We start from the raw sequence: 26199 nt of genomic DNA on the forward strand, positions 1-26199 counted from the left end.
AATTGAAGTCAATAATATTTGAACTTCCTATTTAAATGTTGAATAACATTAATTTTTGATTGACATTTTTTTTTTTAAGACATTAAGACATTAATTTTTTTTGACATTAAGACATTAATTTTTTTTGACATTAAGACATTAATTTTTTTTCACATTAAGACATTAATTTTTTTTACAACAACAATTAATGTCAGGGCTTCAAACCAGAACCGAAATTTGGAACTGAACAGAAAAATATCGGTACATGCTTATTCGTGTCCATTTCTTTCTCAGTTACTAAAACATTGATAAATGAAGGTTGAAAACTTAAATATAGTTTTTGTTAATAATTTAAATTTTTTGAAATAATTAATAAATAATAATAAAAAATTCTTTTTTATTTTTATGAAAAAATAGTTAGTTTGTAATACAAATACATTAAAAATATTCACTGACAGTAAATCACTGATCAATCAATATATTATTCTTTAATTAGTTTAATTTAATTTAATTATTCTTTAATTAATTAAAATTCAGGTTAAAAATATGTTCGGTTCAAAGCCCTAACCAACATCAAGAAATCACACGATTTTTAACTTTTCATTATCCATAAAACATTAATCTATACAACAATGAATTGTTTATAACAGATTTATTATTTATTAGTATTTTCTAATAGAATCTTCATGTTTCTCATGTACTTTTACGAAAAAAATTAATTTTTAAATAAAAAATTTTTGAACAGTAGTGAATCACAATAAAAAAACCTGAATATTTGGGTCTTTCATTATTTAGTATCTCTCCAAACCTCTGATCATCAACTAACAAATAAACTAATAAATATTTTCATGGTTACAAACTCATATCCTCAGTGTCCAGTTCCAGTTCAATCAATCCAGTTCATTGGATTGGCCACACACTTCGAAGACCTGTGAACCATATTGCAAGAACAGCACTCCGATCGAACCCCCAAGGCTCTAGAAGACCTGGCGCACCAGCACAAATATGGCGCAGAACTATAGATAGAAAATTTAATAATGCAAATTATAACTGGAATGATATATGCCGCGAAGCTCCCAATAGAGTTAGGTTTAGATATATGATAGAGGCCCTATGCTCCACGAGGAGAAGAGGACAACAGTAAATAAGTAATCCTCAGTGTACTGCCTATTGGCAATACTAGGACACAGTGGTTGCTAGCCACTGGAAATGTAACATTTATGCCTCAAAAACATTATACTTAATCCTACAAACAAAATACGTGATGTCATACCGTACCCACATCCAAAAAAGCTATATAAATAAACATAAAACAATAATTGTGTACTTATAAAATATAAAAATAACTATTTAAACGTATCCGGGTCTGTTTGTGAATGTTAAGAAAATATTAAAAGATATTTGAAAGCTGTACTATATGTTCCATTCTCTAACAGTTACGGCTGATGCGTTCCACCTAGGAACTAGCATAAGCTCATCAGAGTGGTTGAATGAAAATTACATGTCTAAAAATGTGATTCTGTCAGTTGATTGATTAACAATATTGATAACAATATTATGCTTTTAAAACATTATTAAATTTACGAAAAAATATTAATTAATAGTATAATAAAAATATACTAATAATAAAAGATATATTGATAATAAACGATATATTAATAATAAAAAATGTTAAAGTATATATAAAAAATATTAATAATATGATAAAGTATATATAAAAAATACTAAACCATATTTAAAAAAATTAATATTAATAAAACAATAATATACTGATAAAATAATAAAATATATAATAGAAATAATAAAGTATTAAATAGAAATATATAATAAAAATGCATTTCATTAATAAAATAATATTATGCTGACATTATAATACTTTACTGATGAGATATTACTTTTAAAGTATTTATTAATAACATAATAAAAATAAAAGTATTAATGAATATAATAAAAATAATAATTATTTATTGTTTTAATGACCAAAAAAAAAATTTTTTTTAAAATAATTTTGTTATTTTTTATACGGGCTTTTTGATAGTCCCTGATGATGACGATATATTATAGTCGAAATATTGGTAAAAATAAAATCTTTAAAAACAAATAAATATTTCTTTAAAAGATCATTATTTAACTGTTGATGAGTAAGCTTGTATAAAAAATAACAAAACTATTTTTAAAAAGATAGTAATTAAAATAAAAATAATAATTAAAATAAAAATAATAATAAAAATAAATTGAGACGTAAAAATTGGCAGCTTACATAAGAGTGCCGTTTTACCGAGGCTACTCTTACATACTAAAATACTTTGCCATTGTCAGTAGCCTTCCATACTTATAAATAATAATTAACCAGACTATAACATACATACATTATGCCTGATGCAGCATGTTTGAGGAAAACGGCTCCGCTTACAATCCTTATGCAAAATTACTATATATAATAGTACCGTTTTAATAAAATTAGTATAGAATAAAGCAATTTGCACATTATAGATATCTTTACATAGCCCCCACCTCTCACATACATAGGCACATAAATTCTACCACGTCATAAATGTCACGAATCAACGGGATCCAACGTTATTCTAGACCAAGATACCCATATTTAATAAATAATCTTTTACTAAGTATAATGTTTTTGATGCATAAATGTTACATTTCCATTGGCTAACATCCAATGTGTACGGGTAATGCCAATAGGTAATACACTGTGGGCATGGTTTTCTAACCATGAAAATAGTTTTGGAGCTATGACGATGACAAAGCTCTTGTTTTTAATTACTGGATGTTTGGACACTAAATAATGAAAGATTCTATTTTGAGTACTTCCAAACCATCAATCATCAGTGGTCTTTGAAAATATTTAATTAATGTAATTATTTATTATTAATCTTTAATTTATAATTATTTAATGTAGTATATAAGTAAAATATAACATATCTGTAATAAATAGATACTATGTACATAGTTCTAAACATGAAACTATCTAAACAAGGAACTATTTTCGAAGAATATAACAATAAGCATAGTACAGTAAGATCTCTACTAAAAATATAATAATAAAATCTAACAGAAACAAAAAAATTGTCAATTCAATTATTGATTGTATATGCTTTATGATTTCGTTCTAACACAAAAACTGAATTTATTGGTAAACATTATCAACAAATGGACAAAACCTCTGTCGTAAGACCCGACCAAAATCCAAAGGCAGAACCCTATACTGTTTGCAATATAATTGGTATTGAGTGAGTTTCATTTATTGAGTGAATATCTGGGGTAAATCTGGTATCTCGGGGAACAGGTCTCACAACTTCGGCTGTCATGACCAATAGGGATTGGTCACTTTAATAGAAGTATCGTGATGGCTGTGTTTGTTTAAAACAGAAAGCAATCCACATGTAGAATGACTGTATTCATTACTTTTATTCCATGTGGAGTTGAATATTATAATCAAATGATGTGACTTAAATAACAGTATAGTTTTAATTAGTGCCTATGGAATTCTAATAGAGCATTTATCGTTGCACATTGATACGGGTATTAAGAACGCCTAAAGGACAAGCAATCAATTACGTTAAAAAATCAATCACTGTGTGGACTCTGATTACTGTAGTCAATCCAAAATTTAATTAATTAAAAGTGAAGTTTTGTAGTGAATACTGTTCAAAACTTCTCTGCCTAAAAAATAATTTATTTTTGAACTTAAAATTTATTCATCACCTAAGTTAGTAAGCAAATTTATTTTAAGATAATAATTAGCAAAAAAAAAAAAATAAAACATTAGATGTTATATAGTAAATTCGGACTTATCTCTTCTTGTCTATGACATGGTTTAGTGACAGTTTTTAAAATTTTCATTTATAATTAAATACTGTCATCATGTTTTTCTTTTTTCTGTTAATATTGAATATTAAAAAAGATTATCGTTATATATATGTGTAACACACCCATAGATACTATACATGCAATATTTACTAAAAATGTTACAGATTATATATGTATAATCCATTATAGACATTATATGTCTGTTATAAAATATGTAATAAGTATTTGAATATTTATGTTAAATGACGTGTCATATTTAAGTGTTATACATATTCGTAAGTTTGACAAAGAATTTATTAATGATAGTTTAAGCGACATATATGAGTCCACTTTTTATATATTTAATAGGTGCATAACAATATTGTATTTCTCATTTTTTTAAACAACACATTCAATTGATTACAATTACTTGATAAATTAAACAAAATTTATTTTTACTTTCAAATATTATGGTAGAGAAATATTTTTAAGTTACATCAAATGCAAACAATTAAAGTTATCTCTACATATATATATAGATATATATATATTTATATAAACAAGATTAATATGTTCTTGTTTTAAATACAGAAACTCATCTACATCTACTATAACTTGGTAAATATAATATATAAACTACAAATACTACAATGTAACACACACACACAAAACATTTCATAGCTTATTAATACAAGTAAATATTATGTTTATTATATAAAATAATAAATTTTATTGTTTTTTTGTTTTATGTTAAAAATATTGTAATAATATAGTAAGAAGGGAAGAACAATTGAAAAAGATAATTAAATATTTAATTTAAAAATATTTCTGTAACGACTCGCCTAGTATACCTTCCAAATCATGTATACAACGCTTAACACATTTTTCTACACGCACATTATCATCTTCCAAAAGTTCAGCTATAAACGGCAACGTCTCCGGTAGTAATGGAGTAAAGGCATCACCCAACTTGCGTGCGATTTCAACACAACAATTAAATGTAAGTATACGCACATCCGAACTGGATATGCGCGACTTCAACATAACCTGTTGATTTAATTGCTTCACTAGCAAATCATTGTTTGCAGCTCCAGCTAATTCGGAAATACAAAGAATCAGTAGAGCTTCTAGGTCCTCACTTTCTAATACCACACGATTTTCAATTTGATCCACAATCGCTGGTATAAGCAGATCGAAACGACGGGTACTGACTACATTACTGCTATGATGCCTGAAAACGTTACACAATGTACCAAAAATTGCCATTAATAGCTCAGCTTGGAAATCATCTTCTTCTTTGTTTTCTTTAGTGGAATTTATTGTTACATTGTACACTTTTAGCAGTCCAGCTGTATCTTCAACAATTTCACCAGCATAAATCACAAAAAGTGTTTGAAGAGCTGCTGATACCTTTTGTGCGAATAAATAGAATGTCAAATGCGTCTCTTTGCTAGCGCTTTCAGATTTAAATGCCCACTGATAAATTCTTTGGAATACAGGACGGAAATTGACTTCTGTTAATTTCATTATCCAAGTAACAAGCGTGTCCAGCATTATAGTTTCAGTCGGCTGAATTTGTATAGCTGAGCTGTCGTCCACCATATGTGCACTCACCAATACACGATATTGAATCGCCTGCATGAAAATATCTGTTAATTGGATTTGTACGGTAACCCAATCTTCAGCGCTTGTTTCAGTAATTATTACTGATAATAACTTCATGACCTCACTGATATGAGAATATTGATGACTTTCTATCAGACGATTATAGACGTCTTCACAAAATGGCACTGTGACGCGAGATTGAATTTTTGTTGCAATTGCTTTCCAAATTGCTGAAATTTTTTGTAGTATACCAGCGGAATGGTCATTTTCGGGTTGCTGAGCTGCTTTAACTGATATTAAACTCATTGATGTTATGATATCGACCATATATGGGCTTAAGAACAATGGTATAGCCTCCATTAGCTTCAAGAAACCTAAAAAAAAACATATACATGTATGAATAAGATAATATTTAAAAACATATTGATTTAATTTAAAATATTAAATTTTAATTAATATTCCTAATTAGGTAAAGAGGTTTCGAAAAGTAGCAAACCTACAACAACAAAAATTCTTTTATATATATTTTAATTAATTGAGTTTTTGGCTGAACATACAGTTGTTTCAAATATTACCAAGTACCCATCATCAGTGGTCTTGGAAATAATTCTTGTATTTAGTTATTTATAAATAATTTTTTGAGATTTCAAGCACCAGGGACTGAACTCGTGCCCTGCCAATTTGAAGCTCAGAGTCAGTCAGCGTTCATTAGCCGTATTTGACTTTTTATGTTCGCACATTTTTCTGGAGTTTTGTTAATTTGCTGCAAAAGCTAATTAACAAATTCATTAGCTGCGTTTATATTAGAACGAAATCATAAACCAGATGTAAAATAATTAATTATATTTTTTTTTTAATTGGTTAATTTCAATACTATTCTGTTCCTAATTAGTTAAATACATATCAGTTGCAGCCTAAATCATAGAAAACGGTCTTAACTAAGCTCTAAGAAGTGAATCTGCAATGATACTAAGAATTTGGGTAAGGATACTGTTACTTTGATCCAGGAATCTACTGTGGAGTTTTAATAAAGTAAATAATGTTCTTGATTCACATGTGTGAATTTTTCACACATGTGAGAAGATTTAAAATAGATATTTTAAGAAGTAAGAACCTATAATGCATAAACGTTTTTTGACAAATATTCAACATTGTCAGAGCAAATAAAGATTAACATTGTCAGAGCAAATAAAGATTAACATTTCCATTCTCTTAGTTTTTATGATCACAACCTTGAGACTAGGCGTTCAAAAGTTTCATTATTCTAGTGGGCATAATTGATATCCTAATTATATTAAAAAAAATTCTCTCTGACTAATCGTGAAAGTCACAATCGTACAATGAAAAAAAAACCTACTTATTTTTAATTAGAATACGTTTAAATGAAGTTAAAGTTTACTACTACAGTTATACTTTGTTCAGACATCCAAATTTCCTTAATTTCGTAAAAATGAAATTAAGTTAATTTTGAAAGTGTTCATACTGACCCAAATTAAGAAAATCATATGTTTTTTATTCACAAACCGAATGTTAAAAATTACATGCTCTGGGAAATTTTAAAAGTTGATTATTATAACTACAAACGATGGCATTCAGTAGTTTTATTAGCTTTAGTGGATTTCAGGTATGTGAATTATTATTTTTCACTCTATTTTAAATTAATAACAGTTACAGTTCATTCTCTATTCTCAAATTGAAAAATATGCACTACTTTCAAAATATTTCCCGGTTTTATTATAGTCAACTGTCATTGGCATTTATTTAAAAAAATATCCCTTTTTCGTTATCTCAACTTTTCTTATGCTAAAAATTTATCTTACGCATAGTCGCATTCAAAATGTCCCTTAATTTCAGCCTTCGTTTCAACGAAATTAAGGTTATTTTCCTTAATTTCGTTCTAACTTTAAAACTGAATTTTGTATGGAAAAAACAATTTAATTTCATTGAAACGAAGATGAAATTAAGATTTTTGTGAAATTAAGATTTTTGTAAAATTAAGGTGTGTCTGAACATAACATTGGAAATTTTTTGAATATATTGAATATCTGTATTGAGAAAAGAATACACAAACTTCCACATAACTCGAATTTATGCTACACGAATTAAATAGAATGGAACAGGGTTTAGGGAGCAATCACTTTTTCAAAAAAATATTTCGTCTTAAGACCAAACATAATACAAATCAGTTGTCCACACTATTTTGCTGCGACATGCATCATAATATTGTGCACTTTTAAGTTATATTTGATTCAAATGTGCAGTAGACATTCGTCTGCACACATTTGGGTTCATTTTTCTTTTCGAGTCTGCACACAAAATGTGCTCCTCGTATTGTGTTTGGCACATGTTGTGTGCCAGTGCAAACTGGCTGCACACGCAAAGTGCAGCACACTGAATGCGTGTGCGAGTTTTATTTCACTCCACCACATTCGTGTGAAGTGTGTATTTTATTTGTGCACTTAAAAGGTACACTTAAAAGGTGCACTTAAAAGGTGCACTTAAGAGGTGCAATTTTCTTTGTAAAGAACACACCATATGTGTGGTGTAAATCTTTACACGCACATTTGTGGCTTAAAATTTTAGCACAGCACATTAGTGGTGTAAAATTTTAGCACACCACATTCGTGGTGTAAAATCTTATTTAGATGCGCACAACATTCGTGGTGTACAATTTTAGCACACCACATTTGTGGTGTAAAATTGTATTTGGAGGCGCACATTTGTGTGTGGTGCTTTGAATTTTTGGTCCAAAGCACAGTGTTTTTCTGAACCCTGAAATAAAGCGAATATAAAATAAAGCATAAAGCAGATTTGCTGTTTGAGTTGCTCGCACACTTGTATGCTGGAACATTTCGTAATACCTAAACAGTTTGAATGCTTCAAATACACTCTAAATACATCTAATAAATATAGAAAAAATTTTGGTGAGTTTCATTCTGACTTACTTAATACAAGTGCTGCATAGCTATTATCTAACGGTTGACTCTCCAACAGTGCTGTCTGCTCTTGCAGTATATTAATTAAATAGGGCATAAATCTTGGCAAATACGCTAACGAATGAACTCTCAAATTAGATGCGATTTCGGCAATAGTTATAATGACAGCACTAGTTAAAAGGCGTGGCATATTTTTACGCAATTTCAAAACTTTCGTTATTTTAGCAAGTAAACCTTTGAACTCCTCAATAAATTCAGTTCCGTAAGCTTTTGATAGTACCTTAATGCATATAAGGGTTGTTTGTTGCATGTGTATAGCATCGTTATTAGTATTTATTGGATGCGCTGCAGCATCACCATTCGGTTCCTCGGTTTTCCTTCCTATTGTGTCGACAATGGTGTTGAATGGCTCAAAAAGTTTAGAAATTTCATCATTGAACTGACCACTAAAGAAAGTATCCTTGGTCAGCAACTTATTTATTAGCAATTCCATTACTTTACGACGTATACTATAGATATTATGCAACACTAAGCCATTAATTACCATTAGGAAAAGATTTGGAGATAGCATTAATATGACGTTCTCGAGCAGATCGTGAAGATAATTCAATATAGCTTTATTTAATTTTAATTCATGCCCCTCTGTTTGTTCTGCAATAGTCGATTTGACTTTGGGTATATAAGTTAATATTTTCACTACTAAACTTTGATATAGAGTTTTCATATCTAGCTGTTCCTCATCTGTTAGCCTAGCTATTTTTAACATTACTGAATGTTCGCATGTTATATTATGCAAAAACTCTATAATCAGATATTTATAATGACGGAATTGTCTCTTTGTGTGACATTTCACATCGTAAAGCGAGACTTCTCCGGTGTCCATACTTTCATCTGAAGTAACTGCATTTTGCTCACTCAATGGTAAATTTGTAACGTACGTAAGCAATTGTAAGCATGTCTCTAAAATAATGCTTGTTTCAAGTGACTTGACCAGGTCTATAGCAAAGAGAAAACGAGTTGTTTTAACTGTTAGGAATATAGAAGCCACATCGGACTGTTTGCCTTTTTTCCTTTCATTTTCAGTATCTGTAATGTGCGCTTCAAATAGAATACACAAAAAGCTCCAGAGATACTCTTTATGCCCGAGTGTTTTTAAGAACTTAGTATACAGCAAAAGCCGGCGATGTTCTGGTACATCGAACATTATGTCTGAGAACACTTTCAACAATGGTATAGCACGACCATCGATACCATCTACACTTACTGCAGCGGATGTGCCGTGCTCCAACAATATTGGCACGATTTTTTCAACAACAGTGTTTATAATGTAAAAACTAAAAGCATCATCATGTCGTGCAATTGTTGAACCAACAAATGTAAATATTTGCACGATATTATGGAGCACTTGTTGCGGATATAGAGCTGCACAGTGAGCAAGCAAGAGTAATGCATTATGGTGTGTTTGTGGATTTTGTGTTGAACGTACATAATCAACTATATGATCGATACGGAATGTATTTTCTGGTAGTATTTCCTGTATTGCAATACCATCCTCCTTGCAAACTTCACAGCATTGCAATAATATAGCTAATATTAATTGTTTTGCATATTCCACAGTATTTTGTTCTTCTACCTCTAAACAAACTTTTAGCAAATCAAATAGCACTGATATTAACTGTTCAGTATGCAATATTATTTTTCTCTGTTCCAACAGTTGAAGAACTATAACTCCTTCCTTCCACTCTTGTGTAGTTATTTGCATTTGCAATTTTTCTGATTCAAGTTTAGCTGCATTTGCAATTGCCGATGGCTTCTGCTTCAACGGCGTCTTCCCCGTTTTAAACAAATCACCCAGCATTTGCTGTAATATAACCCGCAGCATGTTACCTTCAAAAATGCATTTGTTAAACATTTTGTTTGCAGCTTGAAAAATTGTATCATTATCTGAGGTGTACAGTGTTCGTAAAATCAATTTAAACAACTTCAACTGCGAGTTCTTGTTTAATTTTCCGTAAAATACACCATCTAATACATTCAGAAGTAAACAGGGCACGGGTTGCATTCTATCGTCATAGACCAGATAAACATTGTGCATTTGACACGATTTCTTAAACAGTTCCCAAGCACCAGGAGATTTCATTAGTATCTCTGCAGAATCGGCTAATTCAAATCGCTGCATAATAAGATTATAAACATTTTTGAAAGGTGCGGCTAAAACCTTCAATGTACCGTCGTCAGTTGTATGGTCCAAGGCATCGAATGCCAATGGCATTAAAACTTGTAATACATCCATATCGTCAATATGCTTGAATGCGCTAAGCAATTCTGAAATGAATGCGGAGTGCTCTAAATAAAAACGCATTGTGAACAATTTTAAAATATCCTTAAAAAGTTGAATTCCAAGTCTTTCATCTGCTTCTTCTTTTGTTGGTTTAAGCAGTGTGTACCATAAAAGTGGAGCCTGTTCATGACATGTGAAGATCTCTCTTTCGCGTGACAAAAACGTATCCACAAGATACAGCAAGTTAGAATCCAATATTGCATGCTTTTTAATTTGTGAAAGGACAGATATGGCTTGGAAGCGTATTAGTTGTGAAGAAGCATGCAAACCCATTGTAATTTTAAGAATTTGCACCAAATTAAATTTGAGCGTGGTATTTAACTTCCGACACAATGCAGAAAATAAAATGCAGGCTCTCAAACGCAAAAGTGTATAATTTATCTCACAATTCAAGTCTCTATAAACATAGAAGTTAGCAAAGAAGTCAATAACTGTATATGGCCTCGGAAAAACCACACCGAAAATTTGTTGAATTGTTTTCAACCACTCATGTCTAAATGATCCTCCTTCCTTTCGAAACACTTCTTCAGATATAAAATTAACGATGTACAGCAAATATTCCAAATCTTTGTTTGGCAATTGCCAGTTATAAATATCATCAGAGAGATTTGTATGCTCTACAACTTTTGATACGAAATCGATATATAAACGCAGTGGAATATATGGACGTTTGCGAAACTTTTGCCAATTCTCACATGGTATATGCTTGATTTCAAAGTCTTTTGTATAGTTGCGAATTTGTTTAAAAATTTTCAACGACTCATTACTGTCCAATCTTTGATTGAGGCATGCAATAACAAGCAACATTATGTGCGAAACGTCCATTGCGGAACGAAAGAAGCCTTTTTGATGTGCATCCACACTAGTAAATAATTCAGTCACAGTTGGTGTTTTCATATGACTGGCAATCACGCCCAAGAAATGTATTTTGAAAGAAGCTGCATCAAAATCGGTTGTAATAATATTATCTACGTCTAGCTCCCTTAGAAAAACCAACTTATTGGCTAGTGGGCTCCCTAGTATTGTGACAATATTATCCTTAGCTATTTGGCTATTATTAGATGGTAAAAGCAAAGGCATTAACGCCAACAATATAAGATTTGAGTCACAATTGTTGACCAGCTCTAATGAAACCATGTGGTTCACTGCATATTTGGTAAGAGATTCCCAATGTTCAGCATCCATTTCTGCTTTGTGCAAAATTTCGAATAACACATCTAAAAATTTATTATGACCAAGTATTTCAATAAAATCTTCTGTCGATAGTTGTAAAACCTCTGCCACCACATCTTCACTGTCGTCCTGTACGCGATCGACTAAACATTCTTTCAATATTTGATAGTTTTGTGCACGTGACTTATAATTATCAAGATTTTTACGTAAATTTTGTACGGCCATCATACGCATTTGTGAATTATGATGATATAGGTTTTGATAGATGGCACTAGTATATGCATCAGTCGATTTCAAGCGGAATTCTGTGAATGAAAGAAAAAATTAACAAAAATTAATGTATTTCATCGTTAATTCATAATTAAAATATATATTTTAATTAATTGTATACGAAATGCAGGAATTTTATTTCGTTAAGAAAAAAAGAAAAATATTTGTGGTAATTCACTGCCCTCCTAAAGACCTCCTAAAACAAGCAATCTAATGGAATATAAAAATATTTTTTTTAATTTGAGAAAACAACAATTCATAATAGTTAGGTTAATGCATATAGATGTGGTTTAGGCGTTAATTCAAATATTAGCACAGCAAATGCAATTATCATTTACGAATAAACAAACATTTGGAAAACTCTAAATTCACGGTTCAAATTTGGTAGAATTCAATATTCCAAAACTTATATATGGACAATTAAACCCATAATTGTTCTAACAGCAATATATATATATTCATATTTATATGGTATCTGAAATAGATAGTCAGCCCGAAAAAAAATTAACTTGATTAAATATTAAGTTTTTGAATTTGGAATTTTCCCACTACTTCTATACCCTTAAAATCAAAGATTTAATATAAATCATAAATATTAATATAAGTTCCTTTAAATGTAATAAATTAAAATAAAAGAAACAAACATTGCACATATATACCTTCTGCTCAAAAAGTATCCAGATTTTGTTGTTTGTCAACTACTCCTTAAGTAATAGACCTTTTTCAAAAAAATTTTTTTTTGTTATGCTGGTACACCCTTTCTTGACATATGGTACAAATTTGAGCGCCATCTATCAATTAGTTTGTTTATAGCAGCTGTTAATGTGAGACTACCTCAAGTGCTTTTAGCGATTTTTACTATGGAAAATTCTTGTTGTACGCAATTTTCTGACCAAACCCGGCACCACTGTCATCCCTCAAGCACCATATTCGCTAGATCTGGATTCGTGCGACTCTTTTTCCTGTTCCCGAAACTCAAATTGCACCTTCGTGGTAAGCGTTTTGAGTCGATTGAATCGGTAAAAGAGAATTCGCTGAAGGAACTAAAAGCCATACCTTCACAGGCCTATGAAAAGTGTATGGAAGATTGAGTTAAGCGTTGGCATATGTGTATCGCTTCAGAAGAAGCATATTTTGAAAGAGATAAAATAAATTTGGAATAAAATTTATACTTTTTGAGCGGAAGGTATGTTAATTCTCTGCCATAAATACCGATCACACCAAATCGTACTAACAAAAATAAATCATTCATTTGTATTTTGTACTCTCTTTCTAACAATCACTCACGAAGCCTCTTACGAAGCCTTCGATTTCAGATTTAAAAAAAAACCGATTTTTTTCTCAACTCGGGAGGCTTCCTTCCTCTTTTCCTTCCTTCCCGAGACTATCCAATATCCATTCAATTAGTGGATTTTGAAATACTTCGTAAAACCGAATATGTACAGCAGCACACTAGCATAAATCAGCTTATGTCAATGGAAACGACCAAATCTTAATTTGATTAACATAAGTAGTTTTAGCTGCAGTGGTGGAAACATGATAGTGCTCTTAACCTGTGAAGAAGGCACAATAAATCGAAAGAGATCACACTGCCATATTCTCACATAATAATGATGACTCCAATAAAAGAAATATTAACGACGGAATTGCTTTAATAATGGAATAGATACGGGGACATTAAATATTTTTATGGCCAGCTGTAGAATGGGAAACAGTTTAAACTTGGACAAACTTGAAGAAATATAAACATAAACAGTGACGTATGTGAAAATTGTATAAATTGTGTATGAAATCACACTCCAGTTCTTATTCAAAAAAATATCAAACTTGCCTTTTTTCGTTCAAATATGACATCTGCTTTACAACCAATGGATTAAAGCATTATATATAACTTTTCAGAGAAAAAATTTTAAAGAAAATTTTAGATTTTTTCGAAGAAAACGTAATATTATCGATTTAATTACTTCATGCAGTAAGAGAACTTAGCAAGTCGTGGACAATAGATGTGAAAGTTGAAACAATAACAAACTGTTTCAAAAAAGCAGGTTTTATAAAAGTTAATGGTAACGAACTGTAATCTTTTTGTTTGTAAAGGATGATGTTTTCACTGAAGATTATATGTGTTTAAAGGAACTATGGTTGAAAAGCACCGTTGACGGAATAATATCTTTGGACGATTTTATAAATGTTGAAAATGATACAGTCACTATAGCCTACTGCGATCGAAAATATTTTACAAAGCGTTACTGAAATTTATTACGGTGTCGTAATGTTGTTGTTGTAATCCGCTGAGACCTGTAAGCAGATAACATAAAAGGATATACAAGACGATTATATGGGTAGTGAAGTGGATGGGTAGTGGTTGTGGGTGATGGAGAGTGGAAATAAAGGTGGGTGGGATTTTATTGAACATTAATCTGCGTTCAGACGTAGAAACATAGTCACTTCAATGGGGTGGGGGTCCAAAGGTTAGTAAATACATACCTACCTACATTTACGGAATCGCGTAGCGATGTGTCTGAAAAAATGGTTAAGTCTATAAACTTGTTGGAAGAGTTTCTCGACAAGAAAAAGAGTTAAAGTGTCCAAACAAACAAAGATAACAGACTTTTTACGAGTAAAATAAAATAAATTATAAAAATTTAAATTATAAATAATAATAAATTAAATAGCAATTAATAAACATAATTTTTTCTAAATACAAACCAATATATATATAATTAATATTTTTAATGTTACATATGTTTATATAAATAAACATTAAATATTCCAGTTCTAAACCGGTTCTCTACATATAATATCTATAATAAAGCTACGTTTATACTGATCCCAACTGACTTATTCCAGTAAAATTTAAAAGTGAGAATATAGATTGTGAACAAAGTATTAATTAAAAAAAATAAAAATATAAATATAGCCATGACAATATTTACATTAAGTTAAATTTATCTTTAATTTTAGGTAAAAATAGGTAAAAAATATTAAATAAATCAATTAAATTAAAATTAATTTAGGTTTTTTTATCAAAATTTCGGTATGGCAGAGGCACCAGTTTACAAAAATCTTTTACCGATAAAAGTTGGTATAATTTGTGGTGTTGGTTACTTCAACCAAAAATTACTATTTGCACCAAAAGAAATAGAAGTCTCGACAATATATGGGAAACCATCTGACGCACTACTGGAAGGTACTATACAAGATTATACTTGCGTTCTACTTGCACGTCATGGTCGCAGAGATAATATATCCCCTTCATGTGTAAATTATAGAGCTAACATTTGGGCTTTAAAAGAGATCGGTTGCACTCATATTATCAGTATTTACGACTGCAGTAGCTTAAGTAAAGGTTTACGTCGAGGAGAATTTGTGGTGCCACATGATATTATTGATCTTACAAATGCACGAAGTAATACATTTTATGATGGCGACGAAAGGAGTCCACAGGGCGTTATGGCAATGTCACTTTCTCCACCATTTTCTCTACATTTTCGTCATGTTATGATCGACATTATGAAAAGCTTGGCAGTACCAGTACATGATGATGCTATAATAGTTTGCACTGAGGGTCCGCATTTTCCTACACGTGCTGAATGTAAGTTAATGGCCGAATGGGGAGGTGAAATTTTTAATTCGTGTGCAATGCCTGAACCTGTTCTTGCCAAAGAAATTGGCCTATTATACATGCCTATAGCAGCAGTGACCAATCATGAATGTTGGAATGAGAACGATTATGCATTTAATAAACTTAATATGCATAAGCTCAAACATACATACAATCAATGGTTGCAGACAGTAATCGGTAGATTTATAACTAGCATACCAAGACACAACTGGGACAGAGAGCTTTGTATTGCTAAAGATATTATTAATGATAGCAAAATGCCAGTACCAAGTCGTGGACTTTACACATACAAATTTTTGGAATAAAAATAAAAAAACATAAGAATAATCATAATATAAAATTTATTTTTTTGCTCTTATTAAGGCTGTGTGCGAGTTCGAGTAAATTGAGGTAAAGTAAATTAAAATTTACTCGGGATTTTTTACACTGCACTTATGTAAATATTTATTTATTTATTGCACTTATTTATTATTTTTGGTCAAAAGTTTTCAAATATATTTATTTATTTATTAAACAAATTTCACAATGCTAACACTTAATTTACCTAATTTTTATCTAATTTACCCTACTCGAAATTCTGTTAAATACCAACATTCCCTGCCATACCGACATAATTTACTATTTCCCTCAATTTATTTACTTAAATATTATGAGTAAGAACTTTAGTGCTCGTAGAATGGTTAGTTAAGTGCAAAATAGTAATACATTTTCGAATAGGAAATGAAATATAAATAGTGAAATAGAGCATTCACTATGGAACCGAACAAACTTTTCTCCGTTTGAGAAAAATATTATAAATATAGACAAATACAACCAAATTTTTTACAATTGCATTACACAAATTTCTAATTTCAGAAATCCTAAACCTAGGACGTGTGCGAGTTAGGCTAAGTTGATGCTAAACCAAATGGGAGAGTTTTTGGGATTTTTTGCATTGCACACTTTTAGCCATTTATCAACACGTATCGACACATCACTACATTATCGGCACAACTTAGAATTTCCCTCATTTAGAACGCAACTTAGCCTAACTCGCACACGTCCATAAATCCTAATTTAGAATTCTGTGATTGGTTCTTAAAAATATCTATTTGATTTTATTTCAGGCACAAGTTTGGAATAAATATTACAATTAGAGAATATAATCCATTAAAAATGTTATATAAATAGATATATTGATTCTCTCTACATTAATTACGAGGAGAATATAATATAAGTAAAGCAGAATTGTTGACATTCAAAATCGATAGAATTTACGTTCCAAACAGAGTTCCAACTTTCGCAGTGAATTGAACAGTGAAAATAACAACTTATTTAATAAAAGAGTGATAAAGTACCTAAGAGCAATACAGATATGGGGCATTGAACTTATTAATTAGACTTTAAAGTAATTTTCAATTTAAACACACCAAAAATTGAGAGATCTAGTTAGTGAAAGTAATACTTAATAGGCATTACGGATATCATCCTACCCATCCTTAATCCACCACTACTCCTTAACAATCCCCACCCTTTTCACCCATCCACATCCTAACACATGTACTCGTGATGTAATTCCTTCTATGTTGTCTACTTTTCAGATCCCCGTGGGTTACAACAACAACAGAGATACAATAAGAACCTACTCCATAATTGCCAGGAACACACTACAATGAACACCTCTAGACATAGAGATGCAATAAAAAGTACTTCCTGACATATACAACCTTCTTTTTTTCTAAATGGTGAGTTAATTCAAAGGACATCTTTAAACTCTAAAAGCAGTCTATCACTCTTTTTACACTTTTTATAAAACATTCATGTTTTTTTTCTGTTGAAGCAATATCTACAAAAGTAAATTAAAAAACGGTGACTTTATAAAGTCACCCATTTCCTGTGTTTAGTATTACTCAAAGTTCAAAACTTGAAAGCAGACCAATTGGTATTGGCGTTATGGGCCCATATTCAATATTGCACTTCCCATAGGAGATTGTCTCACAATTATACAAAACAAGTGCATAACACTCAAATCCGTGCTATAGAATGCATGAAAAGGCGATACAAGAACGCCAGCTTCACTATGCGTTCGGATAAGAAGGTAGCTATAATATCATTTCAATTTTGGACCACCAAACCCAAGTTCATTAGAAACCCCAAAAATATCTTATCTGAGTTAGTTACTACAAATACAGTGAGACTCTTCTGGAGTTATGATCTTATGTTATTAAAGCGGCAGGCTAATAACAAGTATATTAATTAGACACTTTTCCCCACCGGGCACCTCTTCCATTTTAGATCAATTGACAATAATGTTTCTTAATTATGTTAAGAAAAGCTTTCTTCTTCTAAAGAAGCTTTTGAACACATTGTTTAGTGAATGATTTGTTCAACGATATGTGTTAAATTGCTTTGCTTGCATCTAAATCTATTTACATGAAATACATCGGCTTTTAGAAAATGGAATATTTTTCTTTAATAGCAATCATATTCATATAAGTTGACAAATGTGTGGAAGAAGGCGCCACTAACTCTCTTCATAATATCTTAACATTTTTTCGGGATAATTATTTGTCAGACTGAATCAATACTTAGAAACATCAAATATAAAATGTTTGAGAAAGCTTAGTCCGACTTTAAAGTCCTAACACAGTCTAAACAACAAAATTGAGAGCATTCTCAGTTGAACTGGACCTAAACACAGATTGATTATTGATGTCGCAACTAAACATGCTCCTATTAACTGCTACAACCTTTCCCAGATGAGAAGAAAAAACATCAACACAAGCAAAAGCAAAATCTGCTGTTTTGGTAGCTTAATTTTAGAACTTTAAAGGGCATTAAAAAGGAACATTTACTTAGTTACAGTACCTATTACAGAGTTATCGATCTACTTATGAATACTCCTACTATTCATAATATCAATAACAATAAATAATATATAGCAAAGCTTCAAACACTACTATTCACCAGCTAGAAATTGCACAAAGCCAGGATAGAGCCCTGAAATTATTTGCGAAATCTGATAGACTTACCAACACCGCGTAATCAAATCTCAAAATGGTTACAGGCTCCTCGGGGAGGTATGCAAATCTGAGGTCAATTATTGCTTAGTCTGGTGTAGTGATAAACAATAATCTAGTCAAGGTGTAGAGAGAGGTTTTGAAGAAACCTCGAGTTAAAAGAGTATAAGTGCTTAAGTGCACTAGCTCAAAACAGCTTCAACATAATAATTAATAATATATAACAATAAATAATATATAACAATAAATAATATATAACAACAAATGATATATAACAATAAATAATATATAACAATAAATTATAACAATAAATAATATATAACAATAAATAATATATAACAATAAATAATATATAACAATAAATAATATATAACAATAAATAATATATAACAATAAATAATATATAATCTAGTCAAGGTGTAGAGAGGGGTTTTGAAAAAACCTCGAGTTAAAAAAGAGTATAAGTGCTTAAGTGCACTACCTCAAAACAGCTTCAACATAATAATAAATAATATATAACAATAAATAATATATAACAATAAATAATATATAACAACAAATGATATATAACAATAAATAATATATAACAATAAATAATATATAACAACAAATGATATATAACAATAAAATATATATATAAACAATTTGAATAAAAAATATATAGAAGAGAGACAATATTATATTAACGGAAAATAATAGAACAGAGAGAGACATTACAAAACTAAAAACAGTTTTCATTGCTCAGATTACTCATCGAAATAATATGAATTAGAATGCAAAAACTAAACTACAGAAAACAGAACAAGTGGATAGTATTAACGATATAATAAATAATATATTAGAAATAACAGACAGACAATTTGGTTAAAGTAGATTATATTTCAAAAATAAACCAGTAATTACTAACTGTGATGCAAAATTATATATAATATATGAGCAAAAGTATTAGACTAACAAGAAACGAAAATAATATAAAATAAAGAATATAGTAGATGAGATAATTAAATAAGCAATTTGAGTAAAAAATTAGTTTTGTTGTAGACATTTAATTATGAGAATATAATAAATCAAAATAGTCTATTATAATAAATATAAAACATTTTATATTACTCAGATTTATATAGAAACTATCGAAATCGACATCGAAATTGATTATATATATAAAAATAATTATTTAGAGATAGAAAACATTGAAGAGTCAATTCATTTGTTGATTGTAGTTTAAAACTCTACGAAAGCCTTAAGAACGGACGGGTCTATGCCCCGGAGCCACTCATCGCCAGCCGACAATCAAGTTCCGTTCGACACCTCCCAAAATGACTTTACTCAGCGGGTTGCGAAAACAACAACGAAAGCATAACATATTAGTTCATATCTTTATATGCATACAAAACTGCATTAATTAATATGATTAAGTTATATTGAGCTGAATATAACCGTAGAGAGAACCGTTCAAGCATTTCAATTACGCTTCTACCAATACACAATTATTTATTTTATTTTTATTATTAAAATTATTGACGTGAAATCTTCCAACAGCCGGTACTGTGGCCAGAAGAGTCCTATTGTACCAATTTCACTATTGATTACACAAAGCACTTCAAAGCTTTATGAACAAAATCTATAATTAAATCTAGAGAAGAGCTCTTAATCTGTTCTGGTGACAGAAATTTCATATGAAATAAGTTTCTTCTGTGCGTTTTTAAAACTGGACAATCAAAAAGAATACGCATAGTAGTTTCCTCAACTTCGAGCCACAATCTGCAAACAATACACGATATATCTTCTAATAATTCCATTAACGGACGGTGACACTTGTTTTTTAGACAACGAAATGCGGTTTAACTTTCCCAACATGAGTTACAGACAACAACCACAAACTTTTCCATTGTTTGACATTATTTAAGCACTCATCAAACTTTACTGGCTTCTCTGTAAAAGTGATTGAGCTATTGACTTGTCTACACAAAATACTATAAAGCTATAGTATTAATTCAAAATTAAATACGAAAATCTATAAATCTTATAACTGGACTGGACGGAAAGATATTAAATATGTACATTAATTACATGATTTTAGCATATAAGAAACTTTGATGATTTGGCATTGTGGCTATGACCTAAAGCGACTTTCATGTTATCTGCTTACATGTCCCAGCGGGTTACAACAAAAACAACGTAAAACAGACAGTTCTTAGAACGGCCGTAGCCACTAGTCATTCTCTATAACCAAGTGCCGTTCATCATCACCCAAACGGATTGGATAAGCAGATCTCCACGGACTACAACAACAACCTAAACCAGACAGTTCTAAGAACGGAGGCAGCCTCTTATCACTCTCGATAATCAAGTGCCGTTCATCACCCTCCCAAACCGGATTGTACAAGCCAATATTTACGGTCTACAACAACAATTCAAAGCGAACCCAATTATATGAGATCTGCTGCTTTAATCTGCAGTAGAATATAAACAAAACACAACATTTCTGTTTCAAATCTACAATAATTTTCTAAAATGAAATAATACGCAATCATTGAACATAATAATTATATATACTTACGTATTGCCAATTGAATTGCTTCTTGACGCCTAGCACTTTTGTCATCATCTTTCTTGAGCACAGATTTTAAAACCATATCGAAGGCACGTGGAAATCTTGTTTCCAATCTGTACAAAATGCTCGAGAACCACTTAACGAAATCTATGCCTTCAACTTCGGAATCAATTTCTATAACCTCGTCCGCTTCCAATGGATGTTTTGCTGGAGGAATAACATAGGTACTCAAAAAAGCGCTGCAAGTTTAAGAATAAATAATAAAATAACATGAAATTGTTAAGCATTTTTCACTAAAAAATACAAACTTTATGATACGTTGCACAGCTACGTCCGGAAGTGGCAATTCAACCACAGCATCAATGAATTCCATACAACTCAAGCCATTTTCTTTTTCCTGCTGAATAGCATTGCTGCATTGGACGAAAAGTGGTACCAGAAGTGCTTGCACTGACACGCCCGCACCAATAATATCATCCAATTCTTTGACAAACCAATCGTAACCTATTACGGTAAATAGAGCTTCCTTATCGTAAGTGTTCTGGATGTTATGTTGCGTTTCAAAAATAAAGACGAGCAACATCACAGCCGTCCGACGAAGTTGTTTGTGCTGTACTCCGACTATGTGCCTGATAAGACCATTGCAGGCATTTTGGTTGAACTTGCAACAAGTCACCAATTGTGCTGTCACGACTAAGCCAGCCGACATAAAGTCCAGTAGTTTTGATTTCAATGCTTTTATTACAGAGGCTAAAACAATATTTATGTGCCATCCTTCAATTTTGGCTTGTTCCAGTGCACCTACAACAACGGTGCTGTAGAAATTTATTTGTGTCTGCAAAAGGTAAGAGCAACTGCCCAACTCTTGCACAGCATCTGCAGTTGTCTTGCAAATGAACTTCAGAAAAGCTGGGTTGGTAGCAGCGCGAGTGATTATAGTTGACTTAGCGAGCGGTACACCAGGCTTTTGTAGTGGGCGCAACCAACCCCATTCCTGATCGGACGCTGTCAGCTTCACTGTTTGCAATATGGACGTAAACGTAAGCGTTTCGTAATAGGGCAACGCTAAACCGAACAGTGCCGACCGATTGTATTCATGAATATGGAAACGACGCAATAGCCATTCCAGGCACAATTGTGCTGGACGTAATAGCAGATATGGTGATAAGTACTGCAGGAACTTATTTATATTTCGATTCAATAATTCGTTCACTTCGGCAGTCTCTACTGCACGTTCCAAGCTTAAGGTGGGCTCGTAGAAGAGCGTTGTTTCAAATTGTCGAAAAGTGGAATTTATGCTCTGCAATTCACGTAAGCCACTTACGCCCAAATCGTAAATTGTACGACGATCCTTTGTAGCGGCTTCCTTTGGATCGAAAATGATTGACGCCCTATATTTCACATCCTGCAGAGCTTTTGTCTGTGGAACTGCAAGTCTCTGCAATTGTTGTTGCAGCGAAGTAGACATCTTATATTATTTTCAACAACGCAGCGCAATATAATTAATTAGTTTTCAATCATAGATATTTTTCACTTTTCACATGTTGCACACACCGCGAGCACGTTTCTATACATCTGAAAACGAAAAGCGAAAATGGAGTGAGCGCAGGCAAACAATGCTGCCAGAGCGTCAAATATTTGTGAAGAACGTAAAATGTGAAAAAAAGGAAAAAGGGAAATTAATTACAATAAATATATAAAAATTATAATTAACGCTGCATTTATAATAAAATTCAATTATTTTTCAGAAGTTTTATGAATTTTTAAATCAGTATTTATTTAATTTAAATCATTTCATTTGCCGTACATTTACGTACACCAACTTAATTAACTCAACAAATAAGTCATAACAAATGTCATTTTTATTGAAAAATCCGTATAAAAATGTGTAAATGTGATTAAATAATTGCAATTGCTTCTATATTTATGTTACATTTGCATTATATTTATATTTTTATACGTGTTTAGTGCTTATATTATGTCTGTTCCACGACAAACTGAGCGTGTAACACAAATAAAGTGTCAAATTACGCACTTTACTCAGATTTTCATGGAATAGCTTTGTGTGAAGTCTGGTGAGAATACCAGTGCGGCGTAAATAAACAATACAAAAATTTAAATTCAAACCAAAACAGCTGATTCATACATCAACACAAAATTTCCTTGAAATAGAATGTACGAGTAAAACCTGTATAGCATTTTCAAATTTCGACAGGGATGTTACGCTCTCTCAGATGCTCTCATTTACTCGAAAATTTGCTGGTGGAACACAATTGTGTATACACAGTGTTACTCAAAGTTACTAAGAGTAGCTCGTGGAACAGATCTATTATTAAAATTATTATTATTATTAAAAATTATGAAAAGGAAAAACTAAAGACTGCTAAAATACACTAAACATGTTTATTAATTTAATGCTATTGTTAATAATATGTAGTTTATGAACTTTTTTGAACTTTATATAATACATTATGTCTATATTAATGTTAATAAATTGAAGCTGTCATTAATATATAATTTTAATAAAACTAAATGTGTATAGTTCTTCAAACCATGATTATAAACATATAAGGTACCCACAAAAATTCTCAAACCAAAAGAATTTAAATTTGTTTAAATCTGGAAAAGTAATTACTCAAGTGATTAGCTTAAATTACCTCAGCTTAAATCAGCTGTTATGTTAATTCAGTTGTTATTTTAATGTAAATAAAAAATAATGCTAAAAAATGTGTAAACAAATTAATCAATTGAATATGTTTATTTCAATGCTGTATTTTCATACATAATTTTATATAATACCATTATTTGTATTTGCTTAATTCTAATTAAACATAGTTCAAATACATTATGCATGCAAGTAAATGAGATAAATCTCACCGATTTAAAGAAAATCAATTCAAACAATTTAAAGATTTAAAATTTAAAAACAGAAATAGAAAAATTTTTAATAAAATATTTTTAAAACCAGCCACCTTGTAACACAGACGACACAACACAATTCAAGTTAAATTCTGCCAAACTGTGGTTGTATATGAAACTTGACCGTAAAACAAGTATATAAATACGGTCTGCGAGTTGTGAAATATTACGATCTAAACTTTTATAAATGTTTTGGCAGCACTTTTTTGTACAACGCCTGTGAAAAATGTGATGCTGCCATCTAGCAACGCGTAGAAATGTACAGCGGATACTTTGTTAATTGGAGATTTCCTTTAAAAATTCATTTGTTATTTATTTTATTTTCAGTTATAATATAATTAAGATATGTTTACAAAAACAGCAAAAATTATTTATTTAATAATTTAAAGCTATAATTCGATTAATTTAATTTTTTCATACAAAATTTTTGCACTGTAAATTAAACATGGATGCGCGCCAAAACTATGAAGTACAATAAATGTTTATTAATATATTATAAACACAATTCTAGTTTACAGTTAGTAACAAAAAATTAATGAATCAGTTTAATTTTTTAGTGAAGAAAAGATTCCCAACAAGCATGATTCGTGCTTCACCACAGAGTAACGTTAAATTGATATCAATAAATTGAAGTCCATTTAGACCGAAGAAAAATAAATGATGTATTTAATATGCATTTTATATAGATATAATCTTTTTTGTTATCTAAAACAATATATAAAAACTACATATTTAATAGATTAGTTATTAGAAATTAAATATTAAATATTAAATTAAATATTACACATATTTAAGTATTTAAGCCCTTAAAAAGAGTTTGATTATATATAAAAAAATCAACAACGAGAATAAAAACAATAGAAATTATATTCAACGTAATTAAATAAATTTTTAATTATTAATGTGTTTAATTCAGGGTTGCTTAGAATCAGAATAGCGCCATCTAATTGTCATCTAATGAAATACTCAATAAAATGCGACATTTTATTTTTCCTTTAATTATGCAATAATTGTTTTTGTAAATTTATAAATTTATATAATTATTGCAACTTAAATAGTTCGTGTTATTATAATTTATTTAGTGCAACAGATTAAAAACTGACTGCTTTTTGTTATTACTAACAATTAAAAAAATTAAAGATTTTAATCAGTAAATGTGGCACCTAATGACAAGTGCGCCATCTTATGACAACTGAGAGGCAAATAAAATATATAAAACTATCATTTACATGCGTTTAGCAATAATTACATGCTATGTAATTATTTATTGAAAAATATAAAAATTAACATAAAATATTATTTATTCTTTTTTATTTAAAAAAAGCAAAAGTATAAAAATTATATTTTAGTAATAATAACAAAATATGAGGATATTAGCACTTAACAGAAACAACGCCATCTAACGGCAAGTGGAAAGTTTATGTAATTTTTTTTTTCATTTATTTAAGTTTATATTAAAAATATTGTTCTGCGTTTATTCAATTAAAATATAGTTACTTATTAAAAATATAGTATTGTATTGTATATTGCAATATTGCATTTAGTTCTCAACAGAATTTGCGCCATTTTATGACAATTGAAAACTAAATAGAATTACATTTTTATGAACATTAATTAAATGTTATGCAGTTACTTAATTATTATTGTTTTTATATTAAATAATACAAAAGCTATAAAAAACAAAACAAAAAAGATGTACAGATGGGTTGAACTAAATAAAAAAACCATTGTACGACATCGTAAGACGAATAAAAAATTAAAACTATTTTTTTTTTCCTTTGTATCTATTGAGCAATATATGTTTTTCCGAGCACATATAATATTGTGTATTTCACAATAAGCAATATAGAGTGTTAAAAAAATAAACACTTTTATTATTAGTTATAATAATAATATGAAAGATATAGGCGGTACTACATAAAAACTAAAGCATTTAATATCCTTTGATGCGTAAATGAAATACAAAGTGTTTTTTATTTTTTATATTATTTTTT

General features: G+C 30.2%; 2 protein-coding genes across 2 annotated transcripts; one reads left to right on the forward strand and one right to left on the reverse strand.

Moving 5' to 3' along the window:
• Positions 1-4546: 4546 nt before the first annotated feature.
• Positions 4547-22923, reverse strand: LOC119662181 (HEAT repeat-containing protein 1 homolog). The gene is made up of 4 exons (XM_038071746.1): positions 21595-22923; positions 21293-21525; positions 8337-12146; positions 4547-5765 (listed from the first exon to the last, which is right to left on the reverse strand). Exons 1-4 carry the CDS (start codon positions 22752-22754, stop codon positions 4603-4605), a joined length of 6366 nt encoding a protein of 2121 aa, XP_037927674.1. The 5' UTR covers positions 22755-22923; the 3' UTR covers positions 4547-4602.
• Positions 15091-16074, forward strand: LOC119662182 (S-methyl-5'-thioadenosine phosphorylase-like). Its single transcript, XM_038071747.1, has one exon. It carries the CDS (start codon positions 15148-15150, stop codon positions 16036-16038), a length of 891 nt encoding a protein of 296 aa, XP_037927675.1. The 5' UTR covers positions 15091-15147; the 3' UTR covers positions 16039-16074.
• Positions 22924-26199: the final 3276 nt, after the last annotated feature.

This window comes from Teleopsis dalmanni, chromosome X (genome assembly GCF_002237135.1).
Source record: "Teleopsis dalmanni isolate 2A chromosome X, ASM223713v2, whole genome shotgun sequence".
In the NCBI taxonomy this organism is placed as follows: Eukaryota; Metazoa; Arthropoda; class Insecta; order Diptera; family Diopsidae; genus Teleopsis; species Teleopsis dalmanni.

Coding starts and splice junctions, on each gene's coding strand:
- LOC119662182 (XM_038071747.1), top strand. CDS start 15,148: ATGGCAGAGGCACCAGTTTACAAAAATCTTTTACCGATAAAAGTTGGT.
- LOC119662181 (XM_038071746.1), bottom strand. CDS start 22,754: ATGTCTACTTCGCTGCAACAACAATTGCAGAGACTTGCAGTTCCACAG. Junction 12,147..21,292: donor AGCAATTCAATTGGCAATAC/GTAAGTATATAT, acceptor TTTCATTCACAG/AATTCCGCTTGAAATCGACT. Junction 5,766..8,336: donor CTATGCAGCACTTGTATTAA/GTAAGTCAGAAT, acceptor GTTTTTTTTTAG/GTTTCTTGAAGCTAATGGAG.